Below are 24,880 nucleotides of genomic sequence, written 5' to 3'. Positions count from 1 at the left end.
TCTCCCCCCAGTTGGCAGCTGCTTCCGCTTCCGTGCGGGGCGGGTTCAAAGGTCGTGCGTTTCCAGGTGGCGGAAGAGCAAAAGCTGGCGAGGGGGGCAAGGTAACGGCCTCCCTCCGTAGCGCCCCGGCAGCGAGCCCACCCCGCGCCCTGGCCGCGCTCGGCTCGGCTCTTCTCCCCTTTCGGGCCCGCTCCGCCAGTGGGGTGGGCTCCCGGGCTGCGGCTGTCAGCTGAGCTAACGCGCCGGTTTGGGGTCGGCCAGTCTCAAGTGAAGCGCCCCTGCCCTCTCTGAGGCTGGTGGGGGCCCCAGAGCCTGTGGCTGTGAGTCAGGACAGCTCCTCCGCGGGTGGACTAGATCAGGCGCCGAGGGGGACGCGTAAGCTGCTGAACAGCAAGTTACACAATCTCAGATTCCCCCCTCCCCCGGGTCTCTGCGGCGTCATTATACGTGCCATTTATTTAGCTTTATAGCACAGTATAAACAAATCATCCGCGTTTCCTTGGCTCTCGGTGGCTTTGCCAAAAATAAAGGTTAAATCATCTTCTTCTGGACCTTCTTTCCCTCCACACCTTCACCAACGTCTCTCCCCCCACCCACCATGCTGCTGTTCCGTGCTGAATGGGGAAGAAACCTTCAGCCTGCCCCAGTGCTAAAAAAATTAAGGCCCTTCACAGAGAACACCTTGCTGATAGTACAGGAGCAGTACGATGCAGAGAGGAGTGCAGTTCCCCAGATATTTAGAGCTTTATAGATTTAGACCAGTACCCTAAATTCCATTCACCTTCCAAAATGTAGTCGATACACATCCTAGTTATCACAGGCTTTTGTAATTTATGATGCATCTTTGACCATCTTGATGCATCTTGTGGCCTCTGTCTTCTCTCTCTCTGCCAGGACGACTTCAGTATTCTACAGCTTTCAGCAACTTCAGACAACTGCTTCTCTTTTTAATCACCCGGAAGGAGAAATGTTTCCCATATACTTTCAAAATTACACTGGCCTTGTGCGGTCACTAGACTGCCAGTCAATTCAATATTCATGGGATTGAATGGCAGTTTGATATATTACTTTCTCTGTATCAAGATGAGCAAATTAATCTACTGTGTGATGTTTTTTTTCCTCTATACACATAGAAAGCAAATTGTTAAAAAATGTTTTCATCTAGTTTTTTAGAATGGCTTCCTTTGGGTGGAAGAGGAAGATTGGTGAGAAGGTTTCAAAGGCCACTTCCCAACAGTTTGAAGCTGAAGCTGCTGATGACAAAGGTCTAGTTGATAATGATGATGTTGACTGGCTCCATGCCACTAAGAGAAGAAAGGAGATTCTGTTGGAAGACTGTCTGGAGAAAAGTAAACAGCTGAAAGATGAAGGTGCACGTTTGGCTGAAAATAGGAGGTACCAACGTTATTTTAATCTTTATTGGGGTTACTTAACACTAAATGCCATTTTATTTTTTTCTGACTAGTAAGAAGTATCCAATAGAGCAGGGGTAGCAACCTATGGCACGCGTACTGATTTTTAATGGCACCCTGCTGCCTGTCGGGTCCCAACCGCCAGCCCCGCTCACACCGCTGGCGAACCCAGGCCGGCAGCGGGCTGAGCTGGGCCGGCGGCTGGGACCCCGGCAGGCAGCAGCGTGCCTGCTCTCCCTGGCCTGCTCTTCTCCACCCCCCTGCAGGGGCAGGGTGAAGAAGCTTGGTCCTGCCAGCTGCTGCTGCAGGGCAGGCAAGCTCCTCCCTCCCCCACCTCTTCCTCCAGTGTGCTGAGTTCCTGCCCCACCTCCTCTCCCTCCCTGCTGCTGATCAGCTGTTAGCACTTGAGAGGGAGGGGGAGAAGTGGAGCCGCAGTGAGCTCTCTGCTCCAGGGAGGAGGCAGAGAAGAGGTGGGGACAGGCATTGGGGAAAGGGGGGTGGAATCAGTTGCATATCCCCTCCAAACCCCTGCCGTGAGCCACTCTGGGCAGGGGGCTGGGAGCATCCCCATGACTCTAGCTCACACCCCCAGCCCTCTGCCCTGACCCCTGCACCCCCGCACACACTCCCAGTCTCCTGCCCTGACCCCAGCACCCCCTCACGACCCCAGTCCTGACTCCAGCACCCCCACACATATCCAGTCCCCTCCACCCCATGCCCTGACTCCTGCACCCCCTCACATGCCCCCAGCCCTCTGCCCTGACTCCTGCACCCTCCTCACACACCCCCAGCCTTGACTCCTGCACCCCCCACACGTACCCAGCCCCCCACACCTCATGCCCTGACTCTTGCACCCCCCACATTCCCACCCCCACCCTGAGCACCAACCAAGAGCTCCTGCACCCGCCCCCCCACATTCCCACCTGCACCCCTTGCACCAAATGGGAGCTGTCCAGGTAAGCACTCCATACCCAAACCTCCTGCCCCAACCCTGAGTCCCCTCCCTCATCTAGCTCCTGGCCAGACCCTACACCCCAACCCCCAGCCTGCTCCTTCACCCCCAACCCTGTGCTCAGTGCACTCCCACCCTCAGCTCAGTGCAGAGAGAAAGGAAGAGCTAGAACCAGGGAGAAGGTAAGTACCCACTCTATGTGGGCAGGGCTGGGATCCCAGACCGGCAGTGGGCTGAGCGGGGCCCAGGCTGGCATGGGCTGGGGGCGTAAGATCAGCATTTTAATTTAATTTTCAATGAAGCTTCTTAAACATTTTGAAAACCTTGTTTACTTTACATACGACAATAGTTTAGTTATATAATATGTAGACTTATAGAGAGAGACCTAAAAAACGTTAAAATGTATGACTGGCACGCAAAACCTTAAATTAAAGTGAATAAATGAAGACTTGGCACACCACTTCTGAAAGGTTGCCGACCCCTGCAATAGAGGCTTCTGGATTCATGTATGTTTAAAAGATAAATCCTACTAAATTGCTTATACAGTCCAGTACTGAATCAGTCATTACAGAGCAGAGTGCATAATTGATTTTTTTCAGTTTAGTTGCTGAACCAGAAAAGATTTTGAAACAAAATTATTTTTGTTGTTGTTTTTTCTCAATGAAAAACTGAAAATTTTTTGTTCAGGTCAAATAAAGCATTTTGAACAGTGATTCAAAATGACATTTTGAAACAAAATTTTGAACTGTCACAGTTTGATTAAAAAATATTGTGTCAAATTTACACAATTTGACTTTTTAAAAACTTCCCCCCCATTTTTTATTTGGCCAAAATTATTCATTGAATTTGACTTGCAACTGCATTTTTCTGCATATTTAATAATTGACTGAAAAATTTCAGCCAGTTCTAGTCATTACCACTGACAACTCTTTGGTGGCCTACATGAAATGAATTTGTAGTCCTTCCTTTTTTTTATTATATGTTCACACCGCATAAACCAACATCATATGGGGTATGATTAGGTATCTTTGATGGTAGGGTAGTCTCAGCAGAGAGACGAAAAACTTACTGCATATGAAAACTGAACTACCTTCTTAGCCTCGGATACTCAGAATCAAGCTTTTGATAACTTTGGAGGGGTGAGGTAGAGACACTTCCACTGTCACTATCATACTGCATCTAGAAAAACAACTTTAAGATAGAGAATATATTTAGCTTATTAATAAAACAAGTTAATATAATTCTGTACAGCTTTTGTGTCTCTTCGTTCTGTTATTTTAGGTCTAAAGTATTGACATTCCTCCAAAATAACTAAAACCAGTTTTAAGTATGTTGTCAATATTTTTTAAGGTAGCAACATTAACTGTTTATGTAGATACTTATACCAGAAAACACAAATTACACCACATACCAAGATGCGTTGTTAATCACTTTGTAATCATTCAGCATTGGAAGTATCACTTTACCTGTTGCACTTTTTTGATCTATACATTTGAAAGAAATTGTATTTTTAATCTTGACAATGTGAAAACATTCCTATTCTATTATATTCTATAGGTTTTTATACCACACTCATCACCATAATATTCCTAACCACCTGCACTTCTGTAGCTGAGTATTTCACTTGATACCGACCCTGTATATATATTAGGTATAAGCTGGATCTGAGTCTGTCTGTCTTCCTTTTATTGTATTTTGCTTTGGGATATTGGACATAATGGAAGAATTATTGGCTCATTATGTATCTTGGTATCTTTTTGTATATTTTTACCTTATTTTTGTGTATTATGTAAAATGCAATAAAGCTTTTAAAAAACAGCAAAGAATCTCAGGTATATACACGGGCAGGACATGGATAGCATTAAGATTAAAAAGCTTTAAATTCACTTAATTTTTTCCAACTAAATATTTTGTTAACATAAATTCCACCATCAATATCTGTGGCCTTTTCTGGCTGTCACATGCTGCAATAGTAAGATGTGGACAGGGCTTATAACTTTATGGCAGACCTCAGGTTTTAAAAAAAATTCTAAATATTTCAAGTAGTTCAGAAGTGAAAACTCTCAGTCCAGACCCCTCTCAATCTTTTCATTACTGCATTGTATTGGTGGAGGGTCTGAAAGTGAGTAGGCAAACCTGGGGTAATTGTCTTCAAGGAATGGTTATTTTTTCTGATGCAAAAGTGGTTCATTTTAACCATGGTTTAGATTTGTGTATTGTATGTTATAATATTGTTGTAAATATATACATGACAAGCAATCCAGTCCCTAGGGTCAAAAGGCCTAACAAATTTAAATTCAATTAAAATTTCTTGTAGTCAGTGTGGCAGTGGTCTTTTTAGGAGTGAGACAACTTAGCACATAGTTTTGGGATGGCATTTCTTGCATGTGGGAAGCCTGGAAGAAGACAAAGTTGGAAATGAAAGAAGGGAACGGGGGTATTGAGGCTGGCGTTACTGGTGGGGTGAAGGAGGAAAGCAAAAGGAAACAAGAGAAGCAAGAGAGGCTAGGAATAAATTATGTAAAGACTTGAAAACAAAGACAATCCAATTGACTTGCAGAAAAGGACCTAGGGGTTACAGTGGACGAGAAGCTGGATATGAGTCAACAGTGTGCCCTTGTTGCCAAGAAGGCCAATGGCATTTTGGGATGTATAAGTAGGGGCATTGCCAGCAGATCGAGGGACGTGATTGTTCCCCTCTATTCGACACTGGTGAGGCCTCATCTGGAGTACTGTGTCCAGTTTTGGGCCCCACACTACAAGAAGGATGTGGAAAAATTGGAAAGAGTCCAGCGGAGGGCAACAAAAATGATTCAGGGACTGAGGGAACTGGGGATGTTTAGTCTACGGAAGAGAAGAATGAGGGGGGATTTGATAGCTGCTTTCAACTATCTGAAAGGGGGTTCCAAAGAGGATGGGTCTAGACTGTTCTCAGTGGTAGCAGATGACAGAACAAGGAGTAATGGTCTCAGGTTGCAGTGGGGGAGATTTAGGTTGGATATTAGGAAAAACTTTTTCACTAAGAGGGTGGTGAAACACTGGAATGCGTTGCCTAGGGAGGTGGTGGAATCTCCTTCTTTAGAAGTTTTTAAGGTCAGGCTTGACAAAGCCCTGGCTGGGATGATTTAATTGGGGATGGGTCCTGCTTTGAGCAGGAGGTTGGATGAGACGACCTCCTGAGGTTCCTTCCAACCCTGATATTCTATGACTTGATAGGGAGTGGAGGGATTCAGGGGGTGTGTGTTTTGTGATTAAAGGAGTAGGTAAAGAAGTTGATCTTTGGCAACAGCATTTTTGATGGATTCCAGGAGTGCTAGGTAAATACGTGAAAGACAGAAGAGTAGGAGAAGGTTACAGGATTCAAGGTAGAATAAGGTGCAGATGAGCAGTTTGGATTAAGAAAGAAAGAAAGAACAGATCTTTGAAATCTTGTGTTAGAGTGCCAGGTTTGGTCCCTGCTTAGATGTGGTGGAAGGGGAGTGTGTGTGTGCGCGGGGGGGAGGTGAAGGGGGAGCCAATGATGCATCCTCAGGGTAATAGAGAAGATGGTTACGTTATCAAGACTAAGGGATGCAGTGGAGAGGATTTGAAAATTAAAAATAAGATCAGTTTTGACCAAGTGGCGCTTGTAATAATACAGATCATCCAAGATGAGATATCCGTATAGGCTTGCTTACCGACAGAAATTACACTTAAATTGGAATAAAAATCAGGTTAGTTAAGCAAGTGCAACTTTCTCTGTGGGCAGTTATAGGCCTATATGGCACAAGCAAAACAGATATATCCATTTAAATCTGTTTTAGGAGTATTCATTTAGAAAGTTGCACTGGTTAAAGCAAATTAGTTTAGAATCACACCTTTGTGAAACCAGTGCAACTTTGTGAGTAGATTAGGTGTAATGGAAAAGTCCAGATTGGAATAAGTACTAAAGTCCTGTTTCAGAGTAACAGCCGTGTTAGTCTGTATTCGCAAAAAGAAAAGGAGTACTTGTGGCACCTTAGAGACTAACCAATTTATTAGAGCAGAGCTGTAGCTCACGAAAGCTTATGCTCTAATAAATTGGTTAGTCTCTAAGGTGCCACAAGTACTCCTTTTCTTTTTACTAAAGTCCTGTTTCTATCCTTGATCCTTGAAGTTTATGATATGGTGAGTTAATAGTAAAAGAAAGCTAGAGGAAATTTTGAATTTGAGATAATTGTCAGTATTGTTGTGGATATGTATTTGCTCTTTCCTGCTCCTCTGCAACAGGAGTTGTGATGGCAACTATCCAGTAGATGGAGCTAGAGACTTTTTTAACGTACACACCTTTATAGAAACCTTTCTTATTATCTTGAAGAATGGGGGGGAGGGAGGAGGAAAGGGCAGCCAAATATTTTATTTTGTACAGGCAGAAAAATTACTATTTTTTTTAAAAGTTCTTACTAATAATTTGCATTTTATTTTGTAGTTATGTAGTTTTTGTTTTTTTTAAAAAGTTTGAAGTTTGTAGAAACCTCACATTTCTGCTGACATGTATCCCTTATTCCATTTTGTACTTCATAAAAAAACCCAACCCTCTCTCTTCACCATGTGAAGCATGGTGATAAAGCATTTCAGGAACACTTTTTCATTCAGAACAGTTTAAAAGTTGTCCGATATTTTAATCTTCGTTCAAAGAAGATAAATAGTTTGGTTTCTCACATGTTAATATAATTTAGGTTGCCAAATTGATGGTTGTACTGTGCCCATTCTCAATTTTTTCTTCTTGTGGCAGGGGGCAACCTGAGGGCGCTGCTGGTGCTCGGTGGGGAGGTCTGGGGGCACAGCCCAAGACTGCCGCTGCTGCTTGGGTGGGAGTCAGCCTGAGACCACTACTGCTGCTCTGGGAGATGAGGGGGCGCAGTGGCTCGAGCCTGCCCCAGCAGTCTTGTTAGGTGAGAAAAGTATTCACAACAATGACACAGTCTATAGAAAAGCTTTTTCTAGCCACACTTCACAATGTGGATAGTTTTTACAATTAATAAAATTACTATAGTATATGATACATAAAGTACAAAATGTTACAACAAGTGTTTCCCAATTTGTTTAATATTTTGAACTAAAGTAACTACATGGCCGCCAAAAGTATCCCACATGTTAAAAGATGACTGTGTAAACTGTAAATATTGTGATGGCCTTTGAACTTTGAAATTCAGATAGATAATGTCTTTGGTAGCCATTTAGAAATGGATTTGGTAAACAATGCTTTCCAGGTAATTCTTGGGTACAATTACCTCAGGGAGAATAAAGACTTCTGTTTTAAAAAACAAAACAAAGAACCCAAACAAAAACAACAGCAGCACTTAGGCTTTAATACACACTCCGAAGGGGGTGGATGGATATGTGTGTGTTAACAGTTATATCCTCAGTGGGGTGATCTGGTTCTGGTGGGGTGAGAGAGTAAGGAGCCCTTGTTCAACCTCCTCTCTGTCTCTTTTGCTGCTGGGAGGCCTCATTAAGGTTGCACAGTTAAAAAATTCAAGAAAATCAAATGTGAAGGTTCCTACGACAATATTAACTTGGCTATATTATACGTGTTCTGTTTTCTATTAATATTTTCCTTGCTAAATGAATAATGTATTAGTTTTTGTTATCAAATGAATGCCACAGATTATGTAGGATGTGCAGTGTGGCTAAATTATTGTTGCTTTGGGAAATTTTGCATTTCCTGATTTTGTTTTAACTGTTCCACAAACATAGGTTTTCTTGTGTTAAAATATTAAATAGAAGTTAAATAGGGAAACCTGGTGTTCTCGTTTTAAGAAGTTTAGTTTGATTTTGCATCCTTAGATTTTGCTTGAACTGCCATTCCTTTATTTGCCTATTCTTTTTAAACCAGCATCTTCATGATGAGTAAAAGCTCTCCACTGTTCAAATTCTTTGTTGAGCTATGAGGAAATTATACTCATAATTCTCCTAACGAAGTATGGATAATACAGTAAGAACTCATTACTATTATTTGTAAGTGGAAAAGATTCATGTAATGTTGTCTCTTGATATCATCCTGGGTGCATATGTGATATTTTCAAGAGTGCCCATTTATTACTTGACTCTTCCACAAGGAGCAGTGACGTCCAAATAAATTGCAATGAAAATGTCAATGGTAATTATCTTTGGTTAGTCTGCTTTATGTGAGTGGTCATAAAAAACATTGAAACGTTAAATAGCTTTATCGCTGTTTGGAAGAACATCTGGTCATATTAATGCAGGCAGCATGATGATAAGCCAACATATTTGAGTTTTGTCTGTAGATTTTTTTTAGAGATTTAGCATGCTTGCCTTATTTTAAACATCATAAAACTGTCCCTGGTGTAAAGGTGTCTTCTGCTGATAGCTCCACTGAAAATGCTCCATCATGTGTTCCCCCCATAAGAGGCAGAATATGTGAATTGTAATTCATGCAGCAGATTTGGGTTCTGGAGTGATTGTGGGTTGATCTTCTCCGTGGATGGATCTGGTCGTGGAACATAGGTATCTCACATTATTAATGCACTGTAAGATCATCAGTTCTTTGTACATGTGTACTCCCAGCATCTGATCCAGCTATATCACTAAGCATCATGGACTTTAGGTTTGAAGGAAGTCTTAGCTGAAGACAGTGTTGACTAAACATAGCTGGTTGGAAAGGGGCAAGCAGGGACATGGGTATGGGTGGGGTGAGGACCTGGTCTAGGGACATGTCTACAGGCAACTGAGGATTTAAAGATGGGATTGGAGGAAGAATAGGAAGGGGTATGTGGTGTGCATGCATGTGTGTGTGTGTAATACTAAAGAAATAAATGCTATGAAGCCCTTTAAAATGAGATCTTGATAAAACAGACTACTTAACAATCTAATCTGATTCTCTTAATAAAGAAAATGGTAACCGATCTGTTGAAAATTTCTTTGTGTCAAGCTAGATAAACTACATCAAACACTGATTCTATACAATTAATTTCTGTTGACAAAATAGTCCTTTTCAAAGAATACTTTTTTGAAGACAAAATAGTTTGGCTTTAACTTTTTTTAAAGTGAAAGTAGGGTTGGTGAAGTATGCCAAATTGACTAGAGACTGAAGTCTGTTGTGTATCCATAAAAAAAGAAAGCAAAGGCAGCAACAGTTTAAGTTCTCTGCTCTAGCAGTGTGCTCAACCCTGAGAAACCACTTCTAGGAGAGAGAAGATTGTTCAGAGCTTTGTTGTCTCTGCTGATATTGTTAACAGGCCTGCCAATCAGTGCCAAATGGTGGTGGCTGTGGATGGGCACTGGGACCACCAATACATTAAATTGTGTACCAGCTCATTTCACATTGCCCACTAAGTATCTGTGCAGTGGTAACAACTTCCAGTTCCTAACTGACTGGGTAAGATTTGAATTGGTGACTTTGTATCCTAGTCTCAAAGAATTTTTAACTAGAACTGTATCATATGTTAAAAGTTTTCACTATAGTACTTTCTTATTAATAATGCATTACTTTTTCTTCCTTGCTATATGTTCTAGATCATGATCTTTTAGGATAAATTTAAAATAGCTTATGTTTAACTCTTTCTTTATTGATCAGCAAAGACATGCATCCTATCAAAGAGGTTTAGGTGCTTTTCTTTTATTAATGAAGGGTGGTTATAATTCTAAGCACCAACATTACAAGTGGATTCACAAGGCTAGAACTCTATTGACTTCACTAGGGCGCCATGCAGACTTTGAGCATGTCTGTGCTGCCCTGCAGTTCAGACAGGAGTCTGAACAGTGTGCGTCAAAGTGCTGCACTGTAACTCCCCCGTGTGGGTTGCTGCAGACGTGAACTAAAAGGTTCCTAGTTGTTTGCATTAATATAGTCCTCCTCAAACAGGACTGCATTAATGAAGTAGGAGCCTTTTAGTTCATGCCTGCAGTGTCCACATAAGGAGTTCCAGCACAGCACTTTGGTGCTCGCTGCTCACACCCCTGTAGTCCGGAAACTGCAAGGGCAGCGTAGATGTGCCCTATGAGAGCTGTCTGCATAGATTCACTCACAGGATTAGGGCCTCAGTCACTATGATTAATTGGTAAAGTAACTTTTGGGGAGCTGGGGAAAGACTTTACCTTTCAGACTGATATAGATTTTGTTTGATCTTATTTAGCTGATGAGTAGACCAGTGGTCAGTTTGTTTAGAGATGAAACACTCCTCTACAAGGCACAAGGGGTGAAATAGCCAGAATTAAGAACGTAGATATGTCTAACATGACTGAAAAATTCAGACTATTTTTGTGCAATACAGGATTACACAACTGAATGTGTTTACACATGGCGAAATATATTGTTGGGCCACATTTCTGAGGTTATGTTTCTTACGTTCAGATTATTTTCCTCATTTTTTGGCAAAAAGTCATTTTGTAACTTTGTTTACTGGTCAGAACTTGCAGTATGTTCAGGAGGCATTTTAATCTTACTGAATTTTTTAAACTCAGTAATAAGCGCAGAAAGTGTTTTTATAGTGTTTAACATCCTCACATCAATTGGTACCTGTAACAGTTTCATTTTAGTCTACAAGTTAATTATTATTGCCAGTTTTATTATTTCTCTCTCACGTGGTAAAATAGCTGTTGCTTCCTGATAATGCCTCCAGCTGGCTTATATCATTGAAAAGGAAGCTCCTTGTATAACACTGGCTTCAAGTGGTTGCTTCAATATAAATTTGTTTTGTTTATCTTTGATTTGGTTCCTTTCCTCTGATGATTCTAGCAAATATATTTTCTAACTGCTCATCATTCTGCTGTCAGAAGGGGAGTTCAGTTTTTAACTGATTTTAATGATGTTCTGGTTTCATTTGTAGATGTTTCCATGTTTATGTGTAGAAGGAATTACAGATGTTATGAAAACTCTTTATGTGGATTTTGGTTTTTTAAATAATATCCTTTGCTTTAGAACTTGTTACTGTCATTTGACACTAGAGAACTGTAGGATTGTAGCATCAATACCTTACTTGAACCCTGTGTATGTTTTTGTATATATGTATGTTACTGTGTATGCATAAATACTGAAGGGAAAGAATGTATTCAAAGAACAGCCGCAAACAATGAGTTTTTTACTAAGTGAATACATAGTGCATTCAATAACTAATTTCTAAATTCCTATTTGAAGAGGAGTCAGAGCTCCGCCTTGCCACTCAATGCTGTCAAGGTACAAGGGACCATTTTTTTTGTAAAGGGAGAATCATTCAAATACTTGGATAATCATTATGACCTTTACTAGTGGAGAAGTTTTCATGTCTCCTTAATCAATCTGCTCTGATTGGGTCCCTAGTTTGATGCATAACTGAAGTAATTTTGTTTTAAAAGCTACTCGTCTCCTGGAAATATATGTCAAGTTATGTATCAAGTGAAACATTAGTGTGTGTGGATAATATTAATTGAGTGGAGTACATTTTTAAAAAAAAAATAGCAGTTCCTCTCAGGTGAGAGTTCCATGTCTGTTTCCATTTGAATCTGATCCTCCAAATTTAAGTATTTCATATAGAGGAACTATGTCTTATACATTTTATTCTGCTGTCCTCTTAATACATGGTGTATTCAAAATTAGTGAATGTCAGTTACTATATTTTTATATTTTCTGTTTGATTTTACATTTGGTTTCCACATTCAGTATTTGCTTTTTGGTAATCAATGGAAAAATAATTACTAATACCCAAATTCCCCCAATACAAGCCTTATCTATTTTATTCCTAGCAGATTTAGCAAAGCACATAGAATTTCTATTCATGTCCAAGTAGAATTTGTGGATTTGAGCCCAGAAGTTATATTAATGATACACTTCCATGTACAGTGATCAATTTGATGGTGACTTTGCTATATCTTATTAGTAGGAGAGTAGTTGAATCTGTGGATGATAAAAATGCTGCATCTGGATATATCTGTTGCATGCTGAAGATTTCTGTAACATATACAAAGTTTTTGAGTAATCATATGAAATCCCTCCATCCAAATCTCAGTTTCATGCTTGAGGAGCATATAACATTTTTCTGTAATTGATATTTGAAGCCATGAAAGGCAATTCATAATGAAGTCTCTGATCTGCATATAAATACTGAATTACAAGGTTTATTAACCATGCATTTTTGTTGAAATAGTGTAAAAGACACTTTTTATTTTGTAAAATTATTGTGTGAAGCATAGGTGGTGGTAGGGACAAAAAGTAATAAATTATTCCTGATGAGAGGGTCATTTGGACACTGGCATATATGAATTTATTGTTTTATGTGCATGTGAGATCTGTAAGTTCAAAGAATAGTTTCCCAGGGTAGCTGATGGGCATTTAAAACTGAGTCTTGATAGATCATTGGCAAATGTACTGTAGAGGACAGTACTATATTATCCGAGAGATGGATTCTGTGACCAAACATGTTTTTTCTGTGTCTAATTTCTGTGATTGTTCTTGAAGAAATGGACTCATCCCGAGGGTCTAATCTTTGGCTGGGCAATAAATCAGAAATTTGGCTGAAGAGAGAACACATGGTAGATATGTTTAAAAATGCTACTGGTATCATGGTAGATGTGTGAAAGGGCTACTGGGAAACAAATTTAAAATGTGCAGGGCAGAGGGATATGTGAAAATTGTTTGCTAGTCTTTTAAGAACAAAAAGGATACTGAAAGTAAATGGAATCTGGAATGAACCTCAGACTGCTCAGGGGAACCGAGGTAATGTTCTATATAGAAGGAGTAGGAGTTAGGAGTGACTTTCTCCTGACTGAGATGCAGAATGATATCAAAATACCAGAGTGCTAGTGAGATGAACTGACCGGGGCTTTGGGCACTGGGACAAGTACACATATTGAAAGAAATAATGCCTGTGTTAAGCCAAGTCCAGAATAGTGAGTGTTATTTACTGAGGGGTTATTGAGAAACTGTTCTGGATCAGGTGCTTTTTGAAGTTGTGCATCCTTTTGTGACAATCCAACAGTATGTGCTAAATTAAATTTAAACCCAAAGGTTAGCCTGTTATCTTTCAAAAGCTTTCTCTCTCTTGTCTCTTTAACAGATCAAGTGAGAGTAAATGTACAAAAATGATATTTTAACTCTGCATTTCAAATATATTTTGTAATGTTATAGATGAAGATAGCCAAGTGGAACCTGAGGTTAAAATTTTAATGAAAATAGCTATAATGTCAAATAACTAACAAACTCCTGTGAATGTGGGGGGGAGGGATAGCTCAGTGGTTTGAGCATTGGCCTGCTAAACCCAGGGTTGTAAGTTCAATTCTTGAGGGGGCCATTTGGGATCTGAGGCAAAAATTGGCGATTGGTCCTGCTTTGAGCAGGGGGTTGGACTAGATGACCTCCTGAGGTCCCTTCCAACCCTGATATTCTATTCTATGATTAAAGGTTATGAACCCAAAAGGTCCATGTTAACGTATATGGACAGGGAGCAGCTGGTTCACTTTTTATTTGTGTGGCTCTATGTCTGCTTAGATCAGCAGAAATAAATATTTAGAAAAATATTGTATTCTTGTTTTAGCTCAGTATGTTAATTCAGTAATTGAGCACAAATGTATATCATTCCTTTTATTCTCATTTTCCCTATTTAATAATGTCCTTTCTGGAAGAGGCTGAAGCCAGCCTCAGAATGTTTTTTTCAAGGGCAGTATTGAAAACTTTGAGATAGAATGACAGAAACCTTCTCATTGCTGGCAACCTTGCAACCTCTTCAAGAGCAAGCAAAGGTTTTAGGAATAGCAGGAATGTTTAGCATTTACTCGTATCTCAGTTTTCAGCAATAGTATATATTTCCTTCTTGTTACCCCAAATGACTTGATTTTGTTGAACTCTTTTTTTTTTTACACACTGAGAAAGCAAGTTCTCAAGGGAAGCAGCAGTTGTACGGTTTTATTCCCAGATGTGATGTTAATTTTGCCTTCTCCTTCTGTCATAAATATAAAGGGAAGGGTAACCACTTTTCTGTATACAGTGCTATAAAATCCGTCCTGGCCAGAGGCAAAACCCTTTCACCTGTAAAGGGTTAAGAAGCTAAGATAACCTCACTGGCACCTGACCCAAAATGACCAATGAGAAGACAAGATACTTTCAAATCTGGAGGGGGGGGGAACAAAGGGTTCGTCTGTCTGTCTGTCAGTGGTGCTTTTGCTGGGAACAGATCAGGAAAGCAGCCTTACAACTCCTGTAAAGTTAGTAAGTAATCTAGCTAGAACATGCGTTAGATTTCCTTTTGTTTAATGGCTGGTAAAATAAGCTGTGTCTTTTTGTAACTTAAGGTTTTGCCTAGAGGGATTCTCTGTTTTGAATCTGATTACCCTGTAAGGTATTTACCATCCTGATTTTACAGAGGTGACTCTTTTACCTTTTCTTTAATTAAAATTCTTCTTTTAAGAACCTGATTGATTTTTATTGTTCTTAAGAGCCAAGGGTTTGGGTCTGTGTTCACCTGTACCAATTGGTGAGGATTCTTATCAAGCCTTCCCCAGGAAAGGGGTTGTAGGGCTGGGGAAGAGGGGGATATTTGGCGGGAAGACATCTCCAAGTGGGCTCTTTCCCTGTTCTTTGTTTAAAACGCTCGGTGGTGGCAGCATATGGTTCAAGGACAAGGCAAAGTTTGTACCTTGGGGAAGTTTTTAACCTAAGCTGGTAAGAATAAGCTTAGGGGGTCTTTCATGCAGGTCCCCACATCTGTACCCTAGAGTTTGGAGTGGGGACGGAACTGTAACAGGTTAACAGTGGGGAAGGAACCTTATAATGTTTTATACTGAAAAAGAGAGATAAGAAGGACACCTTCTTATCTCTTTTTTTCAGTGTAAAACATGGGATTAATGCTTCTCAGAAAAGTTTCTTAAAACAGTCATAACAATTAACCCTCCAGTTAGACAAGATGGTAAAAATAACAACACGCTTTGGTGGTCCATTATTTCTAGGGCTGTCAAGCAATTACAAAAATTAATCACAATTAATCGCGAAATTACAAAAATTAATCACAATTAATTGTGCTGACAAACAATAATAGAATACTATTTATTTAAATATTTTTGGATGTATTCTACATTTTCAAATATATTGATTTCAATTACAACACAGAATACAAAGTGAACAGGGCTCACTTTTTATTTATTTTTGATTACAAATAGTTGCACTGAAGAAAAAAAAAGAAATAGTATTTTTCAATTCACCTAATACAAGTACTGTAGTGCAATCTTTTTTATCATGAAAGTTGAACATACAAATGAGGAATTATGTAAAAAAAAAAAACCTGCATTCAAAAATACAACAATATAAAACTTTAGAGTCTATAAGCCCACTCAGTCCTACTTCTTGTTCAGCCAGTCACCCAGACAAGTTTGTTTACATTTACAGGAGATAATGCTGCCTGTTCCTTGTTTACAATGTCACCTGAAAGTGAGAATAGGGGTTCGCATGGCACTGTTGTAGCCAGCGTTGCAAGATATTTACGTGCCAGATGCGCAAAAGATTCATATGTCCCTTCATGCTTCAGCCACCATTCCAGATGACATGCATCCATGTTGATCACAGGTTCTGCTTGATAATAGTCCAAAGCCATATGGACCGATGCACGTTCATTTTCATCATCTGAGTTGGATGCCACCTTCAGAAGGTTGATTTTCTTTTTGAATGGTTCGGGTTCTGTGGTTGCTGTATTGGAGTGTTGCTCTTGTAAGAATTCTGAAAGCATGCTCCACACCTCATCCCTCTCAGATTTTGGAAGGCACTTCAGATTCTTAAAAGTTGGGTTGAGTGCTGTAGGTATCTTTAAAAATCTCACATTGATACCTTTTTTGCGTTTTGGCAAATCTGCAGTGAAAGCGTTCTTAAAATGAACAAGATGTGCTGGGTCATCCTACGAGATGGCTATAACATGAAATATATGGCAGAATGTGTGTAAAATAGACAAGGAGACACATGATTTTCCTCCAAGGAGTTGAGTCACAAATTTAATTAATGCATTTTGTTTTAATGAGCATAATCAGCATGGAAACATGTCCTCTGAAATGGAGGCTAACGCGTGAAGGGGCATATGAATGTTTAGCGTATCTGAAACGTAAATATCTTGTAATGCCAGCTACAAAAGTGCCATGCAAATGCCTTTCTCACTTTTAGGTGACTTTGTAAATAAGAAGGACCAGCATTATCTCCTGTAAATGCAAACAAACTTGTTTGTATTAGCGATTGGCTGAACAAGAAGTAGGACTGAGTGGACTTGTAGACTCTAAAGTTTTACGTTGTTTTGTTTTTTGAGTGCAGTTATGTAAAAAAAAATCTACATTTGTAAGTTGCACTTTCACAATAAAGAGATTGCACTACAATATTTGCATGAGGTGAATTGAAAAATGCTGTCATTTTCACAGTGCAAATATTTGTAATCAATAATAAATATAAAGTGAGCACTGTATACTTTGTATTCTGTGTTGTAGTTGAAATCGATTTATTTGAAAATGTAGAAAAATATCCAAAAATATTTAATACATTTCTATTGGCATTCTATTGTTTAACAGTACAGTTAAAACTGCGATTAATCGCTATTAAATTTTTTAAATTGCAATTACAGTTTTTGAGTTAATTACATGAGTTAACTGCAATTAATCGACAGCCCTAATTATTTCATGATCTGCAAGGGTTAGAAACATGCAACCACTGGAAACATGCAACCAATACTAGATATAGAGGTCTTTTGTAAAACTGGAAGTAAAGCCCTGGCTGGGATGATTTAACTGGGAATTGGTCCTGCTTCGAGCAGAGGGTTGGACTAGATGACCTTCTGGGGTCCCTTCCAACCCTGATATTCTATGATTCTAAGTCCCTCGATTTAGCAGTGTTTTTCGGCATTGGTCCAAAACAGTTAAAAGTCCCAGGTAATTTTAATTCTTTGAGGTAAAAGTCATCAAGATTTAGAACCCTTTGAGATAGCCTAGACTTTTGTGTAAACCAAACTTTTTTTAAAATATGTGTTTAAAGGAATTAAAATGTAATGTCATGGGAATTACTGGTTAGAAATGGGGAATTTTACTTACCTATTTCCCCCTCTTTAATTAAAGTATGATATGTGTGTGTTTGTGCAGGTATCTTAATTTTTTAAACATATTGGGTGAAATTCTGTGCTAAACGTGTAAGAGATACATTGTGGAACTTACATCCCAGGGTGGGTTAAGGTAGCTTTAAGCCACCTTTGTGCCAACCTGATCATGCACTGCTCTGAGGGCTGGAGAAGTTCATGGTGTAACTTAGCTGCCCCCTACCGCACCCTTCTCCTACCACACTCTTCCCACCCCCTGCATGCCTCCTAGCCTGATTGCAAGGGGGTCCTTGGAAGACAGCCCACCGTGGCAGGGAAATTGTCACTCAGTTGGAACTGTGACTTTTAGTGCCTGTTTACCCCGTGTTAGTCTTTTACCTAACATGAAGCAGTTGGAGTGGGGTAGATTTTACACCAAATTTAAAATCAAATTAGAAGCTGTTTTGTCACAAAGTTTTATCATAGAAAAGTGTTTTGTTATACCTAGGACATTTTTGCAGTTGTTTGAATTTATATTTATAAATTTATCTTGGAACGTTTATGTCCTTCTACTATCCCTCTCTACAAATAAAATTTAACAAAGTGGTTCAGCCACATAAGGAAGTAACTTGATTCAAAGGAAATTATTCAGTTTTCCCTTAAACATCTTCTGCATTGCTGGGTCCCTCCCAATTCTGTATAGTTTCTTGCTGTTTTAAATGGAAATTCAGGGAAATTTATAGAAAGTGAAGGCAGGCCAAGCATATTTAGTGAACTGTGATGTGTGTGTCTACTGGATTTACAGTGCCTGGTACATTTGGTAACAGTGAAGCAGTTACTACTACATTAGTAACATCCTTATGAGCTGAGTTCTGTAAATCCCTAGTTTGATCTCTCGTGGATCTCATTCTTAATAGTTTATCCTTTCTAAGGCTTCGTCCATGAATGGATTTGTACCGGTTTAACTTCTTCCTTACGTTAATCCCATCAAATGGGGTCTGCTTTATGGGTCGTCCCCCTCCAAAGTGCTCTGTTCAGTACCATATCCTCTATCACACTACATGCTAACGTATCTTTATGACATCCCACCACTTCTTCTTGAGTCAGCCTCTCTGTTTTTTTCCTTCAGCCTTGATCTGTTGGTCTCTCTCACATATGTAGTTGTCAGGAATGCACTTTACGTACCACACCATCTGAGCCTGCACTCCTTCATTTTTTTGTGTAGGGATGTTACTTTGAGTGTGTCTCTAATATACACATTCCTCATGTGGTCTTCCTTGCTTACGTCACTCATCCATCTCAACATTTGCATTTTTTGTGGAACAGATCATTTGTTCATATTTATTTATTTGTTGTCTAACAGTTCTATATATTAAAACTGGACAGACCAGTGTTTTATAGACTTTTCTTTTTGATCTTACAGTTACATAAAAACATAAGAATGGCCATACTGGGTCAGACCAAAGGTCCATCTAGCCCACTATCCTGTCTTCCGACAGTGGCCAATGCCAGGTGCCCCAGAGGGAATGAACAGAACAGGTAATCATCAAATGAGCCATCCTCCGTGGCCATTCTGAGCTTTGGCAAACAGAGGCTAGGGACACCACCCCTGCCCAACCTGGCTAATAGTCATTGATGGACCTATCCTCCATGAACTTATCTAGTTCTTTTTTGAACCCTCTTATAGTCTTGGCCTTCACAACATGCTCTGGCAAAGAGTTCCACATACTAACTGTGCATTGTATGAAAAATTATTTCCTTTTGTTTGTTTTAAACCTGCTGCCTATTAATTTCGTTTGGTGAACCCCTAGTTCTTGTGTTATGAGAAGAAATAAATAACACTTCCTCATTTACTTTCTCCACACCAGTCATGATTTTGTAGTCCTCTATCATATGCCCCCTTAGTTGTTTCTTTTCCAAGCTGAAAAGTCCTAGTCTTATTAATCTCGCTTCATACGGAAGCAGTTTCATGCCCCTAATCATTTTTGTTGCCCTTTTCTGAACCATTTCCAATTCCAATATATCTTTTTTGAGATGGGGCAACCACATCTGCACATAGTACTCAAGATGTGGGCATGCACGGATTTATATAGAGGCAATATGATATTTTCTGTCTTATTATCTATCCCTTTCTTAATGATTCCCAGCATTCTGTTAACTTTTTTTGCCTGCTGCTGCACACTGAGTGGATGTTTTCAGAGAACTATCCACAATGACTCCAAGATCTCTTTCTTGAGTGGTAACTGCTAATTTAGACCCCATCATTTTATATGTATAGTTGAGATTATGTTACGTTCATGTCACATACTACACCATTTATCCCTCTCCATATGAGGAATGCATTATCCTAGCTCTAATTTTATCCTCCATTTTCCCCTTTTCCTGGAATCTGGAACCCGGGTACTTGAAACGTTGCCTTTTTAGTGTTGCCTGCCCAACTTGTTTCAAGAATGATTCTTTGGAGTTCATTGAAATTTCATGCCAAATAATCTGTTTTCCCACTGCTTATTTTGAGCCCATGTCTCTCCAACACATCTCTTCACCAGTTTAACTAAAAGATGTGACTTTAAATTGCATTGCAAAACTATGGGTGAGTACTCTTTATGTGGTTTAAATCTGACTTATTTTGGTATAGCTTGCATTGATAAAGTCAGACGTAAGCTACATTGGTATAAACAGTTTTAAACTGATATAATTGTGTTCAGACATGGGTTTGCACTGGTTTAATTAAATCAATTTAGGTATAATTTCTCTGTGTAGACAAGGCCTAAATCTCTATTAATCTGATAGGACTATAAGTCTTCACACTCAGCTTTTAGAGATTGTTATGATATAGATATTGAGGCCTGTCTGTAAGGCCTATACTTTAAGAATTTAGGTCTATGTTTATCATTTAGCTAGTTATAGAGGTATAAAAGAAAGAATCAAAATCTCTGTCTCACTGTGACAGTCTGAGGCTCTGTTCTTGAGCTAAGGCCTTGGCTAAGCACTGGGAGCAGCCATAAGCTGAAAAGCATATGGTCACATCCTCACACATATCAAACCAGTCATATTGAAATAAGGTAATTTGGAGCTGTTAGAAAGGTGATCCAGTCTATCAACTCCAGATAAAGGGAAGAGCCTAGAAGATGTAAAAGGAAATTTAGTTTGATAGTTTTCTGTTTGTTAAGAACTCACTTATCAATAAACATAGTTTGGAAACCCTTATGTCTTTATAGGTGCAGTTGTGAAATCCTCACTTCTGTATTGTTTTGTCATTATAGTTCCCACTTTGCTATTGTTTATTTGCATGGTCTCTGTCTGGTTCTGTGATTGTTTCTTTCTGCTGTATAATTAATTTTGCTGGGTGTAAACTAATTAAGGTGGTAGGATATAACTGGTTTGCTAATCATGTTACAATATATTAGGATTGGTTAGATACATTTCAGTAAAATGATTGATTAAAGTATAGCTGAGAATATTACTATATAAATTAGGGGCAAACAGGAAATAAGTTGGGATTCAAAAATAAGGAACAAGGGACTTGGATTTAAGCTTGCTGGAAGTTCACCCCAATAAACATCAAATTGTTTGCACCTTTGGGCTTTGGATATTGTTGCTCTCTGTTCATGTGAGAAGGACCAGGGAAGCGGAAGGGTGAAGGGGAATAAGCCCTCTAACAGAGAGTACTGATTTTTCCACCATTTTTTACTTTGGTGTTTCAGTGCTAAGGGAGCAAGTGAAAGTTGAAGGAAAATAGAATTACTCAAGTGTGCATTAGTATTTATTTCCCTTTGAATCTAGCTCTGTCAGTGCATATCATTTCTTCTTTTCATCTTAAACATTGCATTTTCTCCTCCTAGGGAGAAAATGTCAGTCTCTTCCTTTATTGCGCAGGGCTTTGGAGCAGAGCCTGCAGCTGGAGCGCAGAGCAGTGGAGCTGCAGGTTTTTGCCCAGAGCTGGAGTGGAGCCGGAGCACAGAAAATCTTGACTGCTCCACTGCTCCAGTTTTTTTTTTTCATTTTCAATCCAAAATCAATGATATTTAGCAAGAAAGTCCTAAAGGGGCCAAAAAGTTTCAGATTGTATAACAATTGATATTAACGTCTACGTTACCACTTTACATAATATGTCACAGTTATTCTCACTTCGGCCGAAATCAAGATTTAATGTACAGATAGAAAATTACAACTTTTTTGGAGATACATTTTATTAAAGAATCAGATAATTATCAGACATCCGACTACACTGCAGACTGCTCTCACCCTTGCGCCAAGGTTAGGCGAGTACGTACTTGCGTAGATTAGTTAGATAGATTAGTATGTGTTGATACTTCTTTTGTAAGGGTTGATCAATGAGATGCGCTGAGTGCTGCGAAGTGAAGTGTGACGCAAGATGCAACATTTAAGATATCACAAACAGGTATATTGGAAAAAAAATGTTTTTGTTTATTGATATATTAAGAGATATTAACCACTTAAGTTCATTTCTCACATGGCTCCCCTTACTGGTACATTTGTTCATTTATACATGCTCCCGTATCACTCTGGCAGACTTATCTTATATGTCATCTGTTCAATGGTCTTTTGGTAGCGTTGTATGTAATTTTAAATTTACTGAAAAAGTTGCTGGCAGCAGGCATATAAATATACAGTAAACATTTTTCCATAAATTAGAAGTGATTTTTGTGATATATCCAGAGTGATTGGAAAATGTCCAACACAACTTCGGGGGTGAATCCTTAGGTAATTTTAAGAAAAAACGTTTTTGTGAACACATGTCCTAAAACTCTTCCTAAGAGAGCTACAGTCCCTTCAAGGAGGTGATGAAAAGTTAATTTCTGATTAATATCTCAAAAACGCTTTAATATAAAGTAATGAAATTATATCTGTGTCTTAGCGTTAGTATGTGCTATCATATTACATTATCCAACATTATTTAAACCATAGGTGTCCTGAACTGGCAGTTGGTCATTTTTATTTCATATTTCAAGAAAGGCTTGTCGTCGAATGCCCCGGCTACGAGTGGTAATATTATGTTCCATAATAAGTTAATAATTTTTAGTTAATATTTATTATTACATTTAAAATGTATGGTTCCAAAGTTGAAAAATAAGTAATAAGTAAAATTGTTTGTATCATTCTAAGCATCTAAACAGATTAAAATTTTTAAGCAGTTTTCTTGGAAACGGTTAATTATAAAAAATAAATGAAAAGTACCATTTTAATGCATGTTTTAGTATTATTCCATATTCCAGGGTCATATCTGTTAAATAGTGGAATATTTTAAAAATATTAAATAAAATTGGCCCAGACCCCCCAGTTCATGACGCCTGTAGTTTAAATAATTTTATTTGAATGATGTTGTATGATAGAACGTTGGAAATAAACTTTAATGGGAAAGTGGATTCAAATTGCAAGCACAGTCCTTTTAGTAAAGAGAGTAAATTTTCGGAAATATGTTTTTCCTTCATCAGGCTGGAAACATTGTACAAGATAGAACCTGTTATCTTGTATAATCTGTTCAGGCTGATGAAGGAAAAACATATTTCCAAAAATTTGCTGTCTTTACTAAAAGGACTGTGCTTGCAATTTGAATCCTCTTTCCTGTTAAAGCTTATTTTCAACCTTGTAACATGTAGCCTCGTTACTTCCCAACAATTAATGTTGTAGAACAGTGATAGCATGTATTAACGCTACAGCAAATACCAAATTTCATTGATATATCTATATTAAAACATTTTTGAGATATTAATTAAAAACTTGGAAAATATTTTGAATATTTTTACTGCAAAATTTCATAAGAAAAGCTATCTTGCAATTTATAAATAAAATATTATATTAATTATGTGTATTAAAATACACACTCTTCTTACTCACTTCATCAAAACTGCAAGAAACATGTTAAAATATTCAAATATACTTTAATAATAATTTTGTGTAAAAAGAAGGTGCGATCATTTTTGTCCAGAAAATCCAAAATAAATTGGAAGTACCTTAAGTGGTTAAGATATCACAAGCAGGTACATTATAAAAAAATGTAATGTTTTTGTTCATTGCTTTTGGAAGATCGTAACAAAAACCACTTGGGTACGGTAGCAGCAGAAGAAGATTTGGCCATGGCTTCAACAAAAATATCAAATCTGCCCCCCATGATTGATAGCTGATTTATGGAAAAGGATCTCAACAACGTCTTTACTTTTGAATTTGAAAAGCCCAAATTTGGGCTTTTGGGAAAAGCAAAGTAGAAATCAGCAACGTGCAAGGTGGAAAAGGAAGTGAATGGCGAGCTCAAACCATGTAGCTTCAAGACAAATGAAGCAAGTGCCGTGAAAAGTTTCAACCTTTGGTGGCATGTAAAATGTAACCATCCTGAAAACTATGCGGCTCTGGTTACAAAAAAGGACCAGGAAGATGAGGCAAAACAGAAAGCTGACGCGGCTAAACGACGTTCATCTGGCTTTTTCAAAACTCCTGGAGAAAAGATTTTTTGCGGAGCTTCATCTGAAAAGAAACCCAAAATTGAGCAAACAAAACTTGACTCATATATTTGAAGTCCTTAAAGATTACAGTCACCATGGATGCCAATACTTTCCGTGAAGGGCTGATGGAAATGGTTTGCCTGAGTTCAACAACGCTCACTACCTTCAGGCTAAAGAACAAAGGATTCCAAACAATTGCAGGAGAAAGGGGTCGGCAGCTTGGCGTTTTGACGAGGCACGATGCGGTTCATCATTTAGTTGTCAGCACAGCTGAGTCTGGTTGCGAAGAGCTCAAGAAAGCTTTGGAGCAATAATTGTGCTACCTGAAAATGCATGCGGCAACCCGTGGAAACAGAAATTTACTTGCAATCAATTCTTAGTACCACGAAGAAGGAAAAGATTAAGCTGTGGTAAAAACCGTGGACATAATCGACACTGAAGGGCATCACAATTCTTCGTATGTGAAAAGTCAAGTAAAAGCTATTTTAGAAAAATTTGGGATCAGTGAAATGTAAGTGCTGAGCATCTGTGTTGACAATGCAGCAAACATGACTTGTGCTGTCAAAAATTTCAGCGAGGACAATGAAACCATTTCTATCTCTGAGAACAGTGATGTGGACAGAACTAAAGCTATTTTGCCTGATGAAGGAACTAAAGGAATGGATGAAATCGAACTCAACATGGATGCTGCTGCGCAATGGGTTAATGACCCTTGCCTCATACGTCCAACATGGCTTCATGAGGACAACTCAAAAGTTCAACAGATGAGGTGTGGTATTCACACTCTTCAGTTGGCAATCTGGGATGGACTGAACAAAGAATATGCAAAGAAATTTCAGGCAAAAATTCGACAAGTCGTTGTCAAAGTACGAACCCCAAGTATTCAAAGTGTTCTGCTTGATCTACATGGGGTAACTCAATCATTGGATTCTGTGACTTGCTGGGGTACAACATTTGCGATGATTGATCAGCTTCTCGTTTTTCAATCTGACTGTGAACAAGTGGCTGCTGCTGGAACAAGAGAATTCAAGTTAACAAAAGCTGAATGGGAGGAAGTGAAGAATCTGC

The 24,880-nt window shown here is 38.9% G+C and overlaps 1 protein-coding gene across 1 annotated transcript in view; it reads left to right on the top strand.

Moving 5' to 3' along the window:
• The window catches only part of TTC33 (tetratricopeptide repeat domain 33), a 121,097-nt gene continuing 96,217 nt past the window's right edge, over window positions 1-24,880 (top strand). Inside the window, exons 1-2 of the mRNA XM_084628351.1 lie at window positions 1-101; window positions 1,166-1,395. Of these exons, the coding sequence (XP_084484477.1) occupies window positions 1,175-1,395 (221 nt within the window). The 5' untranslated portion in view covers window positions 1-101; window positions 1,166-1,174. The remainder of the gene's footprint in view (window positions 102-1,165; window positions 1,396-24,880) is intronic.

Source organism: Lepidochelys olivacea (genome assembly GCF_965140295.1).
Source record: "Lepidochelys olivacea isolate rLepOli2 genome assembly, chromosome: 5".
NCBI lineage: Eukaryota > Metazoa > Chordata > Testudines > Cheloniidae > Lepidochelys > Lepidochelys olivacea.
This window is presented reverse-complemented; position numbering and strand designations above follow the sequence as displayed.